Here is an 18,583-nt window from a genome sequence, read left to right as displayed (position 1 = left end):
CTATGAAGCCATGCTGTTGTAATAGACGCAGTATGTGGTTTAGCATTGTCTTGCTGAAATATGCAAGGACTTCCCTGAAAATGATCTCACCTGTTTGGGAGCATATGTTGCTCCCAAACCTGTATAACACTTTCATCGCTGATGGAACTTTTTTAAGTGCACAAGGTGCCAACTCAATAGGCGTTAATGTACCCTTGTACTATCAGAGATGCAGGCCTTTTAGGTACACACTGATAACAAGGCAGATGGTTCTTTTCCTCTCGATGTCCATGTTTTGAAAACATATTTCAAATTTGAATTTGTCTGACCACAGAACAGTTTCCCACTTTGCATCAGGACATTTTAAATGAGCTTTGGTCCGGAGAAGACAGCAGTGTTTCAGGATCACGTTCACATATGTCTTCCTGAGCCCCTGCAGGGATTTCCATGACAGAATCAAGCCTGTTTTTAATGCAGTGCTGCCTGAGGAATTAAAGTTCACAGGGGTCAAATACTGATTTTCAGCCTTGTCCCATATTGTGTCCTGTAGATGAACTATTCAAGTCTTCATAATTTTATGTTAATGACCATTATTCTGAAATTGTGCAACAAATTGTAGATGCAGTTTGTTGCAGACTGGTGAACCTCTGTCCTTATTTATTCCTGAGAAATTCTGCCCCTCTAAGATGTCAACCTGTTGCCATTTAATCTAATTAGTTGCACAATATTCTTCCAGCTGTTTCTTTTTTATTACCGCATACTTTTTAATCTGTTTGTTGCCAATGTCCCAACATTTTTGAGTTGCCACATAAAATTTTAAAATGTCTCAGTTTGAACATTTTCTCTGTCTTCCGTGTTCTACTATATATAAAATATGGTTTTATGAGATTTGCAAATCATTAAAAAGAAGCTGCTTTCGGCTGCTTCCTTACTCACAAGGTGTTGCCGCAACGGGTAGCTCTGCATGTTAGATTTGGCAGTTTGTACGCTGGATATCCTTTTCTGATGCAACCCCAAAGGGATGTGAGTTATTTCCCGGGATCAAACCAGCAATTTTTCACTTGTTAGGCAAATGTGGAAACACTGCGGAGCTACTAAATCGTTGCATTCTGTTTATATTTACATTTTACACAGCGTTCCAACTTTGGAATGGGTGTTTTATTTGTAGTATCTATTAGGTATGTTTCAGTGACATTGCCTGTTGCTCGGTGATCGATACATCTCCCTCATCATGGGCCTATCCTGTCTGCTACTGGGCAAAAACACACAATATGCACGATGCGACTGCGCTAAAACAGTGTTCGTGTTCCTTAGTGGGTATACACATCATGTGCAAGTATAGATCTGTGTGTGGGTTAAGTAGGGACGAATCTGAGGCATGCATCATTTTCCAGGCAGACAAATAAAAAAATGCACAGCAGTCCTTGCGTGACACCTCCGTCATCATCCATCCATCAATCAAGTTTACAATATACTGTATGCACACAGAGAGCGCGCACACACACACACACACACACACACACACAAAAGCACATACCGCGGGGATGCAGAAATATGCTGATTGAATGTCATGCCATTTATTATCCAATATACTGCTGAGAGATAAATTGAGAGAAACAGGTTGAGCACTGAAGAAGTGAACATGACACCTCACCAACCCTGTCTTAAAATCAGGTGGCGCCGAATCTCGCCACGGAGTACAAAACCCATTTTGTCCCTCATTTGGTCGTCACTGCATGTTTGTAGGATGTCAGATCAAATATTTGTGGATTCTGGGGGACAGGATGGCTGAAGTGAGATGCGCAGGAGGATGTAAGTGTTGGAGGAACAGTTAAAGCTGGCAGATGGAGAAATTATACCTCTAAGGTGTGTCTGGTTGGTGGCAATCTCGCGCTTGAATGAGCTGTCATTTCATTTTTCAGTAATATTTCTAACACAATCTGCCAGCCAGCTAAATTTAATTTTACCAATACATCATTACAGTGTGGGAAATTTTAATTACTAACCATATATACTAATGTCTAAAGGCTTCCCTTTCCTCTCCGGTCCCCGTATCCAGAGTGTAAATCAGAGCCTTAAGCAGGCAATATCCTCAGCTAGTTCCCTCGGCTCTCTCTTATCTCTAATTCCATATATTGCCTTTTCCATGCAGCAATTTCCCCAAACTTAGCCCACCTCTCCCCTCAAGACTTATGAAGATCACGTTTTATTGGTTGGGGGTCTACTACAAGTGGATTCAGAAAGGTACGGTTGGGGGGGGGGGGGGGGGGGGGGGGGCAGGACGGTGGACGTACAGATTTATTTGCAGGAGAAACAGAGGAGTCGGCTGTCAGTTCAACCAGTATCTTTTTCAGTTGTACACAGTAGATATCAAACTCTAGGCGGGCTGTACTGTAGAACTGTTTGGGGAAAAGGTCACGGCGCTGCCTCGCTCACTGCATGCAGTCAATTTGTTCAGCTGAAGCTAAACCAGAGCGAGAGGACAAGTGTAGCATTTGAGATGTGTCATCATGCTTCACTTACCACTTTAAAGAACAGCCATCAGTATGATTAAATGCCATATGAGAAACACAGAACATGATGCATATTGATTACATCATTACACCACATCCAATTGATTCAACTCCCTGTTTGATATTTTTCGTAATAGTGCCGCAGCTGAGTGAAATCTGGACTCTGCAGGGCTGAGATTGGAAAGGTTGTTATAAGCCAAAGGCGTGGTCATACAGATAAAATATGGTGCCGGTCGTTTTTAATATTAAATGTATTACGCGTGAATGGATCTCATTCATTTTGTGCATGTTTGAGTTTGATAACTAAATGTAAATGAACTGTATTTTCAGCCACAGTAGGAGCCCGTTGTAAATGGAACATCAAACGAACACTGTCATCTTTCTGGGAATAATGACAAAAGCAGTGGGAGAAATTATTCAGAGACTCGTCTTTATAGCTGTTTTTCATCCTAAATTGCATTGCTTGAATTGCATCTTATTATGATTGCTATTTGTAAAATATGAAGCTTTACTTTCTCAAAGTTAGAGTGGCACAATTTGCATTTCCTTAACTTGGAGGGAAGAGGAATTGTCAGAGAAACTAACCAGATTAGTGATACCTGAGAATATTCTATTAAATTCCGACTCCTTTCCTCCCCCAAGTGCGGCGGAACAGCTCGGCAAAGCCCTGCGAGAGCAGAGCAGATTCACCGTAATCTGCTGTATGATGTCGGCGTGTTATTGTTCCCCTGGTTTGAGCCATGATTAGACAACAGATTGAAGACATTTGTTATGTGCAGTCCCGCAGATTACTGAGAGAAGCGATGACAAAAAAAACACAACCAGCACAGTCAGCCATACATTCAGGACTGAGTGGGAGGCGTTGCTGCTGTCATGACAAAGAAAAACGAAATGCCCGTGTGTCACGTCATATTACACAGTCAATAGAAAGTACACAATCAGCTGCACAGTAATGTATGCTATTACACTCACTAACATGAGTGTGAACATTAAACCGTGCATACAAAAAGCAATGAAAAGACAAACGTTGACACAAGAAAGACTAAGATTAATGGATTCTGACAACTGCATCGTGAATTTGGACACAGTTAATGTGTCAATACAATTCCAAAATAAAAAATCGGTGTGATTGATATTCAAATCTATGACTTCACTAATAACACAAAAATGCATATTTAGAAGGCATTAATGCACATACACGTGAAACAGTACACTTAAGCACAGTGTGGGTGTGTGTGGTAGGCAACGACGTGTGAGTTTTCCTCCTGTCTAGCACTCTAATAGTGTGTCCCGTGGATTAAGTGATATAAATGGATAGCTCTTCCCCTTCATTCACCACCTGCAGGAAAATAGAGGCCCCCAAGGGAGACGTTTTTGCACACAGCCAAGTCTCTCTTGTAACCCCTAACCCAGCCTCTCGGGGGGAACGTTATTTCGGTGGCCAGTGTTACAGTAACTGAGGATCAGCAACAAGAGGGAAGAGACAAATGGAGGAGAAGAGGCAATCAGCAATTAAGATGAGTCACCCTGGCATAAGACGTGGGTCACAATATACATCTGAGTGATGGGAAAAAGCAGGGAGGGAATACAGAATCGTCATAAAACTAAATCAGCCTTTTTTCGGGTTTCATTTCAAGTGGAGAAACAATGCATCCTGTATTTATTTATGCATGCAAGAGGTATCTGTGCAGTCACAGACATACAGTGACTGACTGCAGCGCTACAACAGGAGAAACACAGTCTACTAGAGCTCACTTTCCCTTTAAAGTGCTTAAAAAATGTCGTTTATGTGTAAAATGGTTTTAAAAAATGTTTTCAAAGACTTCTTTCAGAGATCCAGGCGCACTAGTGATGATAATCTATGCATTTTCCAGCTTGATGGAGCAGCATGTCACAGGGCAAAAGTGATAACTAACTGACTGAGAGACCATCACATTAACATTTTAGATCCATTGCCAGCAAACTCCCCAGATCTTTATCCAATCAAGAATTTATGATCAACTGAGCGAGTGGACGAGCAAAACTCCAAGCTGAAGCTGAGCTCAGTGATCAGCTTTGAGCACCAATAAGACAGAAATGGATTGCAATCAATCAGGATTTGGCTGCAGAAGTTATGAAGAAGAATAAAAATAATAATGATAATAATGGATTGGATTTATATAGCGCTTTTCAAGGCACCCAAAGCGCTTTACAATGCCACTATTCATTCACTCTCACATTCATACACTGGTGGAAGCAAGCTACAGTTGTAGCCACAGCTGCCCTGGGGCAGACTGACAGAAGCGAGGCTGCCATATTGCGCCATCGGCCCCTCTGGCCAACACCAGTAGGCAAGTAGGGTAAAGTGTCTTGCCCAGGGACACAACGACCAGGACAGAGAGCCCAGGGATCGAACCGGCGACCTTCCGGTTACAGATGCGATTCCCAACCCCCTGAGCCACGGTCGCCCGTGAAGGGTCAACACTGTAAATACTGCCTCTCTGCATGCATTTATTTTCCAACAAAAGCCTTTGAAACTTTAAAATGCTTACAACTGTTTATCATTATATCACAGAATCATTAAAAAATATAATCCGAGTTTACCTGCAAACTTGAGTCTCTAAGTTAAAGTCGCTGCTCTCTGTGTTATTTTAGCTTCACACCTGTTTTACAGGAATATGAAAGTTACCCAGAAGTCTATTTTCAGGACCCCAACCTACATTTGAAACATGCAAAAGTTTCTAATTTGCATCACAACATCTTCACGCCATTTGCCTCCCCTCGGCTCTTCTTTGTCTTCCTCCTGTCTCCCTCCATCACCTCCACACCTTCGCTCAACTCGCTACCACACATCAGTAACAATCTCATTTGCCGCCCCATTAACTGCCAGAATCCCAGACACTGGTGAGAGAGGTATGTGTGCATGTGTTTCTGAGTGTGTGCCTGAGAGTGTGAGCTCGTATTAGTCATGTTGTGGGGACATAAATCTCTTTAAATAGTCAAAATGTGGGAACCTAGCTATCCTTTGGAGACTAAAAGAACTAAATTCTCACATTTAGCACTAAAGTTTGGTTTGATGCTTGGAATAAGGTCGAGGCTAAGATAATATCTTTGTAATCATGAGTTGTATATAGGGGTTAGTCTGCATTAACCTAAATCAATGTGTAGGTCAGTGGAATGCAGGCAAAGTAAGGGAAACAAAAATGAATGCACTCATGTGGCCAAAAGTGACGAGCATCACAAGAATCCTCTGTTGTGCCAACAGCAAAGCATTCTGAAACTATTCGTATGTAGGGCTGCTACACACCCATGCCTTACTCACAGTTCTGCCCCAGAACCCTGCCGTGTACAAAGACTGGTATAAAAAACAACCATTCAGGGCCAATAGCGGTGACAATCCGTGCATTTTCCAGGGTGAGCACCGTGTCATAAGGCAAAACTGATAACTAACTTTCTTGGAGATCGTCAAACTCCCCGGCTCTTAATCCAATCAAGAATCAGAGGTCAATCTTTAAAAAGAGGGGCGCCCACAAACTATGATCAGCTTTGAGTACTGATAAGGCAGAAATGGATCACCATCAATCAGAATTTGGCCCAGAAACCGATATCCAGCATGTCACAGAGAACTGCCGGAGTTATAAAGAAGAAGGGTCAACACTGTAAAGGCTGACTCTTTGAGTAAATTTGATTTATTTGCCAATAAAAGTTTTTGAAACTAATGAAACGCTTACAATTTCTTTTCATTGTATCATAGAGGCAGAAAAAAACATCAAAAAAAGCAATCTGAATAAAAATTGAAGCAGCAAAGTGTATAAAATCCTTTGGCCATGACTGTTCTGTAAAATCAAACCTAGTCTCATTTCATCATGGTCATACAGTATAAAAGCCCTTTATTCACAACAGAAAGCTTTTTACACCTGATCCCCCCCCAAGACCTCGTGTCTCCTCACAGTACTGAACCAAGGATCTCCTGCTTGTTAGGTAAACTTAGCAGTCACACAAAAACTCTAAATCAGCAGTTGTGAGATGTTTTCATTATGACATGTAATTGTGGTAACCATGGACGCCCAAGCATGGCAACAAAGGAAATGCAAGATAACCTTGATAACATACCGTTAACTTTGCAAACAAATCTATTTTAACCCGTTATCTTTCCTCTAACCATAGCTACATCATTAACTCTCAAATTTAAAGTCAAAAACTAAAGGAAAATAAGGGCAGAAAACATGGCCTTGTACAGGACTTGAGCTCCTTTGTTCTTGGTTGTTTATCGAGAAGTAAAACAACCCTAAAGGGGTATCACTGTGTCTCTGAAAATGACCCAAAGATGATACACACCGTGTGTTAAAATATGACAAGAAGAGGGTTTTATGTGTTTCAGGATCTCATTGCTTCCTTGGAAGGTTTGGCGGTTTATTCCAGTCTTAACCCGGAGATGCTCTGGGATGCATGAATGTTAGATAGAAAGCACTTTGACAATAAAGGTGCTTGGGTGAATTGTAATGCTTTTGGTGCTAAAGTGCTATAAGAATATACTAAATATCAGTACTCCTGATTCTGTTGAGGTGAATCTACATGGAAGCCATTATTTTTTTTCATTGATTTCCCTTATTACATCCCAATGACTCACAAAGGAGGATATGTGGATGAGGACTACATAAGACAGAACAAATTGCGGACTGATCAATATCTGACAGCTTTGGAGTTTGCTTATTTAGTTAATACTGCAGAACCGCAGGCACACAGATGTCTGTTTCATCCTCCGTCATGCCTGCATTCAAACACCTGTACAGTGTGTTTGGAGCGCAGACGTGCACTTTTCCATCACACAACTTTTCTATCTCTCTCTTCACGTATCACAAGCCAGTGACACACACAGACTGGCGAATGCACACAAAAAGTACAAAAAAAGTAAAGTGGCACATTAGCAGGGGGCTGTTAATGAAGTGAGTCCCTGCCAGCAGTAATGAGAGCGCATATTTAACCACATTAACATCCCATTCTTCTTCAGCGGTGCATAAGGTAGGGCATGACAGCGCTCACAGTCAGACATATTAGAGTTATTTGTTGCAACATTGATCCAAGCATCAGGAACCGACTGCTTTACTAGCAGAGGGGACGCAGGGGGAATTCTACTCTGATGCAGGGTAAGTTCTGTGGATTCGCTCTGAGCTTTGTTTGTATTTGTAGTAATGCTTTGAGAGGGTTTGTTGTTTGCTCTGGTGTTTTCCTTTCATGAGCATCACAGGAGAGACTGTGCTCATCCAAAAATTTGATATTTACTCCCCAAAATGAAAAACGAGGGGAAAAAACTTGCCCTAAAAGTCATCAAAACAACCACTAGAACCGTCATTATTAGCAGAATAATACCAGCTATGTTTGCTCAAAAAAAAAAGAAAAAACTTGTTTGTATGCATGCAAATGTGAGAGCGTGCTCTTTATGTGCTCGCCGTTGTGCCGCACTGCACAGTTGTAACCCCTGCATCTTTTACTGGCGCTGCTTTCGAAGTCGCACCCTGACAGTGCATCTACTTTTTCTTGCTCTCAACAGGCAGATGCCAGTTATATTCCTGATGTGCCATAACCCTAATGAGTGTCTCTGCATGCAGGGCACATCATGCGGATACTTGGCCATGAAATGAAAGCATAATTACACCAGGGAAGTGCTTTTGTCTCTTCATTTTCTCTCATCTTCGCTATTCTGTGCTCGGTTGCTCTCAGGTGGCCCCCAGTTCTTACGCGAATGCACTCAGGGGCAACCTCTCTCTGTCTCTCCATCTTCCTCGATCTTTCTCGCCCTCGCTCGCACGGGCACACATGTAGACTCCCAGCACTCTTTGTAACAATCATTGTCAGGGCAGGCCAGGAGAGAGTGAAAGAAATAGAGAGGAAAAATTTGAGTGTAGACAGGCTTGAGTCCCGGATAAAGGTCAAACAGATTGATGCTTCTGAAACACTCGGCGCAAGGACACAGGGTTATGACATCTTATATCACCACTGTCTCCGCCGCCAATGCCATCAGCGTTGTCTCCATCAGCGTGAGTTTTATATTACCAGTAAGTGGCGAGAGGTATCTGACATTCCAAGGCTTTCGCAAATTGTTCTCTCGACAGTTTGAGTTGGTATTTCTCTCCCGCGCAGGTTTTACTTGGAGATGAATAGGGATGTTTAAGTGGTGGCTGGGGATGCCGTCAAATCGTCCTTGAGTGTCATACAATAGACACAAAGCGGAGCAGAGAGGGGCGAGAATAGGAGGCGGAAAGAGATAAGAGGGAGAGGGTTAACAAAGAGGCTGTCAGAGACTGAGGCGCTTTGTCATTGTCTGGAGCATTTAATGAGCAAGAATTAAATAATGACACCCTGTAATAACCTGAGAGCAGTTTGTGTGTGTGTGTGTGTGTGTGTGTGTGGGTGGGTGTGGGTCGAGGTTTGTGTGTTTGTTTGAGCAACACTTCACCTTGTCTTTTAAGTGTTTAACTGCTATTAACAACTAAAGCCAAAGTTATGATCTGTAATGAAAGCATACTATCAGTACGTAAGCATAGAAAACAGCTGCACCAACGTGATATTTTTGTGGTTGCCTGTCAGTCTCTGCTGTCATCTGTCCAATCCAGGGGTGTCAAACATGAGGCTCGGGGGCCAGAATTGGCCCTAGAAAGACTCCAAATGAAATTAAATGGAAAATAAAATGTGAAAAAGATTAGAAATCTAAGACTTTTTATTGTGTTTTAATAAATGTTATAGCCTCGGGGATTAAATATGTATTTAATTTCTCTACACTGGCAGAAAGAGCAGTTTCACTGGTCTGGCCCACATGAGCTCAAAGTGGGCCCAACGTGGACCACAAACTAAAATGAGTTTGACATGCCTAGTACATTGAATTAATTAACTTTATTCTATAGAAACCCACAATGGGCCGCTGAAACTCATTCACGCTAGCATTGGGCTAGAGGCAGGGTTCACCATAAACAAGTATGTCACAGGACCTGGTCTCTAATGATAAGCAGTGAAATAATCTGAACAGGATAAACATCGCTGCTGTTTCGCTGAAGATCTGTGAGGTTTCACTTATGCACAGCAGTGCTTTAGGCTCCCTAACACAACTCATAATGACAATTTACTGGTTAAGTCTAAGCTAATTGCTGTTTCTGGGTTCTAACACTCAGATCCCAAAAGCAGGCAGATACCAAGAGTAAAAATTGGTGCACGTGATTTCAACTCCAACAGAGTGATCAGTGTAGCTGTTTTGCCAGGTGTTGCACTCAAGCGCAGCATCAAGGCATCTGTGACCAAGAGGATTACAAGGTTCAACAGAGTTAGATGTTAGCAGTAAAGCTATATAGAGGAAGATGAAAATGCTATAATTTAAATGATGCAGCAAATATTTGGGGGGGTTTGGAGAGTTAGTAAACACACAGATCTGGCAATGGTTCCTAGAAGCTTTAGCGTGGAGGTGAAATTAATTTCAATAAAGGTCCCAGTTGGCATATGGCCAATTAAAAAATCAACAACTGTTTATGCCTTGCATTTAAGCAACGATTTTCAACTGTACAGAGGACTGTAGATTTCTGCAGAAATTCAGGTTAAGTAATATTCATAGAAAACTTCCAGGAAATCAAATCAAATCAAATCAAATCACTTTTATTGTCACATCACATGTGCAGGCACACTGGTACAGCACATGCGAGTGAAATTCTTGTGTGCGAGCCCCACAAGCAACAGAGATGTGCAAACACAACAACACAAACGAGCAAAATACAAGAATGGCCAACCTGAAACTAATAAATATATGTACAATATATAATAGTGTATGCATTTCTGGATGTGTATACTAAATATTTTCCTACGTGTGTGTGTGTGTGTGTGTGTGTGTGTGTGTGTGTGTACACATTTTTACAAATTAAATAGTAAAAATAATAATAATAATAATAATAATAATAATAATAATAATAATAATAATAATAATAATAATAATAATATATATAAAATATACAGAGTTGAATATGTGCAAATGAAATGATGGGTAGTGAAGTAGAATTTGAATTTCTGGCAGTTTTACAAGCCTGGCAGAAACTACAATACCTTTGTGTGACTCCAGTCACCCCAGCCATAAACTGTTCAGACTGCTTCCATCAGGAAGGAGGTTCTGCAGCATCCGGTCCCGTACCAGCAGACTGAGAGACAGCTTTTTCCATCAGGCCATCAGACTGCTGAACACGTCATAGACACCTCAGCTTCACTACTGGAACTTCAACATTATGCACTCCACACTGTATATAAATGCCACTTGTTTTGCACATATTCAACTCTGTATATTTTATATATTTTATTATTATTATTATTGTTATTATTATTATTATTATTATTATTACTATTTAATTTGTAAAAATGTGTATACACACACACACACACACACGTAGGAAAATATTTAGTATACACATCGAGAAATGCATACACTATTATATATTGTACATATATTTATTAGTTTTAGGTTGGCCATTCTTGTATTTTGCTCATTTGTGTTGTTGTGTTTGCACATCTCTGTTGCTTGTGGGGCTCGCACACAAGAATTTCACTCGCATGTGCTGTGCCAGTGTGCCTGCACATGTGATGTGACAATAAAAGTGATTTGATTTGATTTGATTTGCAGTTTGATTTTATGTTTTCTTTTTTTAAAAAAAGAGAGAAGCAACAAATACAAGCGCAACCAAACGAGTGTTTGAGATAATACCATCCACAACAGGGACAAGGCACTGCAGCGTGTTCAAAAACCTCAGCCAAGGCTTGGATCCAGAAGCTATTCTTGTAGGGTCAATATGTTTGTTACGTCTGCAGGTTGGTGTAGGGGTAAAGAGAATAACACAGTACTAGATGGGGAAAACCAGGAGACTGTTTGGGTCAGTTTGAAATAGTTTATTGCCAGGATATTGAAAAAGGAAGAATAAATTAGCTTCAGGGAGAGCTAAGGCCAACATTACAAAAAAAAACCCAGCTGCGACTTAAAACAAAAACCCTTCAGCTGACTAACTTACTCAAAAGAAAAGTTATAATTTTACACATCAACTCACAAACCACAGAAAACAAGGGGAGGAAAAAAATGGCAGCTCATCTACAAGCTTCCTCTCGAAATGTAATAGGTGATTAAAACTATGGTGTAGGCACGCAAACACCTACATCATAACCTGATACGCGCGTCCCTGCAGCTGTAACTGCACATAGCATCGACTGTTGTGATCGACCTGTTCAGTGCGGTCGATTTCTCCGGCGTATTTTAAGCTTCTTTTTCGCTGTAGTTTTTTCATTTATCGGTAAGAGAATAGTAACTATAGTAACCATTACAACAAAGTTAGGAATAATAATCTTAGTCTCAGTATAAAGACTCACAAATGTCAGGGAATTCTTGGAATTCTTGTGAGATTGCCGAAGCTACCGAGTGTTATTTTAATTATTCTAGTCATACCTGAGAAGATAATTTATTAAATAAATGTATTTTTGTGCCTCTTAGTTTATTTTTACATAAATTATCAGACTCTTTCTGGCTTCAAATGGTAGGTAGGTAGGGTAGGCCTTGAAAATGAAAATTTTTTTAACAAGATGACTGCTTCATTTCCATCTGAAAAATCCAGATTTTTTTCCAGAAATCTCCTGTTATTTATGTTTTTGTAGTGTTGTCAAATTAGCTCTATTCAGCATGAAAGCTAAACTTTTGCAACTAAGAGTTTTAGGTTAAAAGGATTCTACATGCTTTATTTTACAGTTTTACAGCAGTTCACCTACATGCTATCCAAAAATCATCACTAGTTGTCTTTGGCAGTTTGCCGTTTTGGTTAATATGCGCTCAAAATTTTCAGGAGCATTGGACTATTATTTATATTTTTTAACCAGCCAATACTTAATGAATGCGTCCCAAATTACAGACACTGAATCATTTTGATGGTAAAAAAGTTCAGTTTAACTTTCAAACTTTTATCTTTGATAGTTTCTGAGATACAGTATTGAAATATTGCCAGATTTAAAAAAAAAGAAAAAGACCTGAAAGTGGGTCACTGGTCCATTTTTCAAAAACATATCTTGAAAAGTATTTGATATGTGAAGTAGGGCTGCCACAAACGATTATTTTGATAGTCGACTAGTCACCGATTATTTTTGCGATTAGTCGACTAATCAGATCATCATCCATTGGAGGTACAGCGTACAGCTTATTGCACCAGCAGCATCTGCTCTTATATAACTATCATTAGCTTACAGCTTGAAGTGTTTGTGCTAACTAAAAATAAAGACAAGATGGTAGTTTATTAATTTTTAATGAAATTTGCAGATTGTTTCGGTGAAGTTTAATAAACTCCTTGCTTTCTAAAATATAACAGGACACCGGAGTATATTCTCCAGCGTCTCACACTTCTGATAATCAGCTGTCTGCTTGACAGTTTTAGCTGTGCAAAAACTATAACTTTAATCTCAGACAAACCGATTTACTCAGGAACAAATAAAATACTAAAGAAAGCCAAACAATAACATTTTAAGTTATCTAAGTGACTTATATATATGTTTAACCTGACTAGCGAAAGACGGCGGTGGGTTTGAAAACGATTTGCCGGGAGTCCGGTGTTCTCACGGCTCTAGTTAGCCTTGCCCCCGCCTAGCTAACGAGCTAGTGGGTAACAGACGTCTCCGAAAACGTCGGAGCGCTTTTGAAAATACGTGGTGTCCTGATAAACTGAGCAGATATTTGAGGCTTACACAGCTACATTCTCGCCTGAAAATATGTTAAATGTTTATTTTGTGACCCAGAAAGAATAATAAGAGTAAAGTTAAAACTAACTAGCTGCCGCCATTGTTGACAACTGCGCTGGGCTGCGCTATGAATTCTGGGACACAGCTTCTTCTTCTTCGGGGTTTAACGGCAGCTGGCATCCTTGTACATGCAGTGCTGCCATCTTCTGTTTGTCCGTTATTACACTCTTAAATCCTACTACTCATTCCTGCGTCCTTTGTGATCTTACAAAGCTTCAAACGATGCGTCGGCTATTAAATTAGTCGTCGACGATTTTAATAGTCGACATAATCGTGACTAGTCGACTAATCGTGGCAGCCCTAATGTGAAGCAAAAGTAATCATTTTGGATGTTCACATTTTTTGCGGTCGAGGAGAACGCTTGGTTGATTTGAGACTGCAAGGTGAATATTAACTCTTTATATACAGTTTACAGTCTTTTACAGGATTGTAAGTCTTATATTTTGACAAGCACATGATAACATAATCTTAGTTTTAGCATATTTGCATGTTGATTAGCACTACAAAGATGATTGGACAAGATGATTGGTCATAAGTCCGCTGAGCAAATTAAAAGTAGGCTTCTTGTAGAGAGTTAATAAACCACCAAAGACATTAGAATTCATCCTGCAAGGAAGAACAACAGTAAATGTTATGCCTATATGTCCAAAATTTGTGGAGACATTTCTCTATAAACCAAAAAAATGTCAGTGAAGGAAAATCCTGTGATAGCACAAATCAAATTTATTGTCCAGGGACAATGAATGTGTACAAAATGTCATGGCAATTCACCCAATAGTTGTATTCAGATTTTTTTGACCTGGACCAAAATAATGGACCAACCAGCCAATATTGCCTCTCAGTGGAGCCACTCTGCTAAACACAACATTAAATTGAAGAGATAAGATGTTCCAAAGCAGCTCATCTACTGGCACTGGTACGTGGAGTAGTTTAAGGCAAGCAAGGCAAGGCAAGTTTATTTATATAGCACAATTCAACAACAAGGTGATTCAAAGTGCTTTACAGAGACATTAAAAAACAAAAAACAAATAAAAAGCATGATTTAAAATTGATAAAAAATAAATAAATAAAAAACAGTAGATAAAATCAGTAGTTAAAATATAAGTTTGGAAATTTAAGCTTAAAAGTGTGGATTTGGTGTTTTATTCAAATGCAGCTGAAAACAGGTGAGTCTTCAACCTGGATTTTAAATAAATCAGAATCAGAATCAGAATCAGAATCAGAATGGGTTTATTGCCAGATGTTGAGGTTTACAACATTAGGAAATTGCTGCGGTGCTTCAGTGCAGACAATAAGAATTAAAGTGCTATGTAGAAAGAAAGATATGTGCATGAGATATACATGAGATATATACATGAGAATAAGAATTAAGAGTGCTACGTAGATAGATATATACATGAGTGCAGGTGGTGATCAGTGCCAAACATGAAATGATGCAGTGACACAGCGTAGGGTCATGTGTTAGTGGCGGAGACAGTCATGTGGTTATTGTTCATGTGTCCAACAGCAGAGGGGAAGAAACTGTTCTTGTGGCGAGAGGTTCTGGTGCGAATGGACCGGAGCCTCCTGCCTGAGGGGAGCAGGTCAAACAGACTGTGTCCAGGGTGAGAAGGGTCAGCTGAGATCCGGGCTGCACGCCGCAGTGTCCTGGAGGTGTACAGGTCCTGCAGAGATGGGAGTCTGCAGCCAATCACCTTCTCAGCAGAGCGCACAACACGCTGCAGTCTCTGTTTGTCCCTGATAGTGGCTCCAGCGTACCACACGGTGATGGAGGAGGTGAGGATGGACTCGATGATTGCAGTGTAGAATTGCATCATCGTCCGTGTTGGCAGGTTGAATTTCTTCAGCTGCCTCAGGAAGTACATCCTCTGCTGGGCTTTCTTAATGACGGAGGTGATGGTGGGCTCCCACTTCAGGTCCTGGGTGATGGTGGTACCCAGGAAGCGGAATGAGTCCACAGAGGTGATGGGGGTGTCAGTCAGGATGATGGGGGGGAGTGGGGCTGTGTGCTTCCTGAAGTCCACAATAATCTCCACTGTCTTCTGGGCATTCAGCACCAGGTTGTTGTGGCTGCACCAAGACACCAGACGTTCAACCTCCCTCCTGTAGGCAGACTCGTCCCCGTCCGAGATGAGCCCAATGACGGTGGTGTCATCTGCGAACTTGATTAGCTTGACAGACTGGTGGGTGGAGGTGCAGCAGTTGGTGTACAGGGAGAAGAGCAGAGGAGAAAGAACACAGCCCTGAGGGGAGCCGGTGCTGATGGTCCGGGAGTCCGAGACATTCTTTCCCAGCCTCACGTGCTGCTTCCTGTCCGTCAGGAAGTCAGTGATCCACCGGCAGATGGGATCAGGCACATTCATCTGGGAAAGCTTGCCTCGGAGATGGTCTGGAAGGATGGTGTTGAAGGCAGAGCTGAAGTCCACAAACAGGATCCTGGCGTAGGTTCCTGGGGAGTCCAGATGCTGCAGGATGAAGTGTAGGGCCATGTTGATGGCGTCGTCTACAGACCTGTTGGCTCTATATGCAAACTGCAGGGGGTCCAGGAGGGGGGCCGTGAGGGTCTTGAGATGGGAGAGAACTAGGCGCTCAAATGACTTCATGACCACAGATGTCAGAGCCACGGGTCTGTAGTCATTTAGTCCAGTGATCCTAGGTTTCTTGGGGACAGGGATTATGGTAGAGGACTTGAAGCAGGCAGGCACATGACATGCCTGCAGTGAGGAGTTGAAGATGCCAGAAAACACTGGGGCCAGCTCGTTTGCACAGTGTCTGAGGGTGGCAGGAGACACACCGTCTGGGCCGGGAGCTTTCTGAGCATTCAGACTCCTAAACTCCTAACTCCTAAACTGAGTGTTTCAGCTGATCTGAGGCTTTCTGGGAGTTTGTTCCAGATATAAGGAGCATAAAAGCTGAATGCAGCTTCTCCGTGTCTGGTTCTGACTCTGGGAACTGATAAAAGACCAGATCCAGATGACCTGAGGGATCTGGAAGGTTCATACTGGGTCAGGAGGTCACTGATGTATTTTGGTCCTAAACCATTCAGAGCTTTATAGATCAGCATCAGAACTTTAAAGTCTATCCTCTGACGGACAGGCAGCCAGTGTAAAGACCTCAGAGCTGGACTGATGTGGTCCACTTTTTTGGTCTTAGTGAGGACTCGAGCAGCAGAGTTCTGAATGAGCTGTAGTTGTCTGACTTAACCAAAAGAGTTCATGCTGGGGAGGAGACACACACACACACAGTATAAACAGTTGTTTGATTTATTGTTCTATTATATTGACATTAAAATCGAAGCTAATAGCATTTTGCACAAAGCAATGGTGAAAAGACTGCACGACCCTGTAAAAACAAAACCAGCTGACAATCATCTGTGACTTGGCCCATTTTTATTCGTTATTTTATTTATATTTAGTCGTTGCTGCTGTGTGTAGTAACGAAACAACTTACATGCTTTCTCTACATGTTTTATGAATCAGTGCTCTTTTTTAACACAAATACAATAGAAGGGAAAAAAAGAGGGTTTACGCTGTGATTTAGGCATTGCAACACCTACTGTAGGATTGCAATGCAACGTTCACACTGAACAGAACCAGAAAAGGCCGCCCACATCTGCTAAAAAAGCTTCCTTTGTAATTGTTTAAAGGAGCAGCAAACAAGGACTCGTGTATTTACTCATTTTGATTGCAGAGGGACCCACGCTGAAGCCAGTAAACTATACAGGAAGTTAGCTGGAACATTTTTAGAGGTACAAAATGCAACAAAGGCCCATAGAATGACAATCCACTGATAATTCAAATGTTTAATGCTGGAAAAATGTAGTTTTGGGAACAATTTTCAATTATTAGGTGAAATAATGAGGTCAAGTAACTTGTGCAACCATGAATGATGCACATGCAAATTCCCAGAAAACTCCCCACTTGCCTCATCTGTCTTGACAAACACACACACACTTTCACACAAAATAAATTGAGCACTAGAGTGTTTTAATGAGCATAATCCTCCATGTTTGAATCTAACAGCCTAGTAAAAGGTTTGGCCACCCAGTTTCTCTGCTTTCCAGCTGATTCCAATTAGATGCTCCCATTAAATAATATTGTAATGCAGTGGTTTACTGAAAAGAGACCAGGAGCGAGAGGAACAGAGCGCATTAAGAAAGCTTCTCATCTCCAGAGGTTAATCTTCCATTTTCAGCCTAATTTACAGAGCACCGGGAAACATGCATGCAGCGAGAATGCGAAAGAGGGGGAGAAAAACCTAGAGGTAGTGCGATCTCAGAGGGGAAAGCAACAATACAGCAAAAGAGAAGACGAAGAGCAAGAAACTATACAGATATTCGCTGTATTTACAGAGGAAAATAAGGGAAGGGCCTCTGTGCCTACTGGATCCTAACCATGCACAGCACTGCATGTAGCAGAGACATTTCATTTGCTCTCTATTTGAGTGGAAAATGATTGGTTGTGATCCAATCAGACTGCCTGTCACTGCAACGTCTGAGTGAGCGAGGGAATATGAGGAAACATACACGGACCAGCCTACCCTGCTGCAAGCATCAATCTCCACTCTCAGATTAAACACACTGAAATGAATCCAGACCAACTGGTCGATATGCAGATCACACTGCTGTATGTAAATGATGGAGCGGCTGCCTCAAAGGTGGATGGGAAATCTGGCATTTGCTTATGACCTAAACGGCTATCGATAACTGGTACCGTTTGGATATATATGCCTCGGTTGTTATGTCACGGGATCAGATGTTTATTTCTTGTAAGACAAAGAGGATTTGCAGGGTGAAGGCATCATAGAAATGTAAAACGAGTCAACAGTAACATTGTGAATATGCTGAAATGGGTCAAGCTGAATGCGGCTGATCTGAGGTCTTCACGCAGCGTGTTGAATCGCAGCCATGAGGAGACATCGTCTGCTTCAGACACACCAACCAGGATGAGGCTTTGTTTCTGGATACACAGCACCCCCTAGAGGATAATCCAACTAAGGCCCACCCCTTCCCAATCCTCCAACCCCCCTTTTGTGTATGCAAGCGTGTGTGAGACAGATTGAAAAAGGGAAAGCAAGAGTGAGGAGATTTGTGTGTCTGTGTGTGGACGCTAAGCGTTAGACTAGGCTGAGCTGAGAGGGAGACTCGGTGACTTTATACTCCTGATAATCTGGATTAAAACCCTCTGGGACAGCATTAAACACTGCCGGCTGGGCATTACATGCACACAGACACACAGTTACACACACATGCTATATCCCTGTGTGTGTTTTAAGTCCACACTATTTCTCTCCTGCATTTATGTGAATTAAAATGAAAC

At 41.5% G+C, this 18,583-nt stretch overlaps 1 protein-coding gene across 1 annotated transcript in view; it reads left to right on the top strand.

The window, feature by feature from the left end:
- Positions 1–7,480: 7,480 nt before the first annotated feature.
- Positions 7,481–18,583, top strand: part of LOC146552382 (uncharacterized) — a 49,038-nt gene continuing 37,935 nt past the window's right edge. Inside the window, exon 1 of the mRNA XM_085257813.1 lies at positions 7,481–7,618. Within this exon, the coding sequence (XP_085113939.1) occupies positions 7,612–7,618 (7 nt within the window). The 5' untranslated portion in view covers positions 7,481–7,611. The remainder of the gene's footprint in view (positions 7,619–18,583) is intronic.

Source organism: Mchenga conophoros, linkage group LG19, assembly GCF_057382185.1.
Source record: "Mchenga conophoros isolate Kocher_MC1m ecotype Shallow Benthic linkage group LG19, M_conophoros_male_GT1.1, whole genome shotgun sequence".
NCBI lineage: Eukaryota > Metazoa > Chordata > Actinopteri > Cichliformes > Cichlidae > Mchenga > Mchenga conophoros.
Note: the sequence above shows the minus strand (reverse complement) of the source record. Positions and strands in the feature narration are given on the sequence as shown.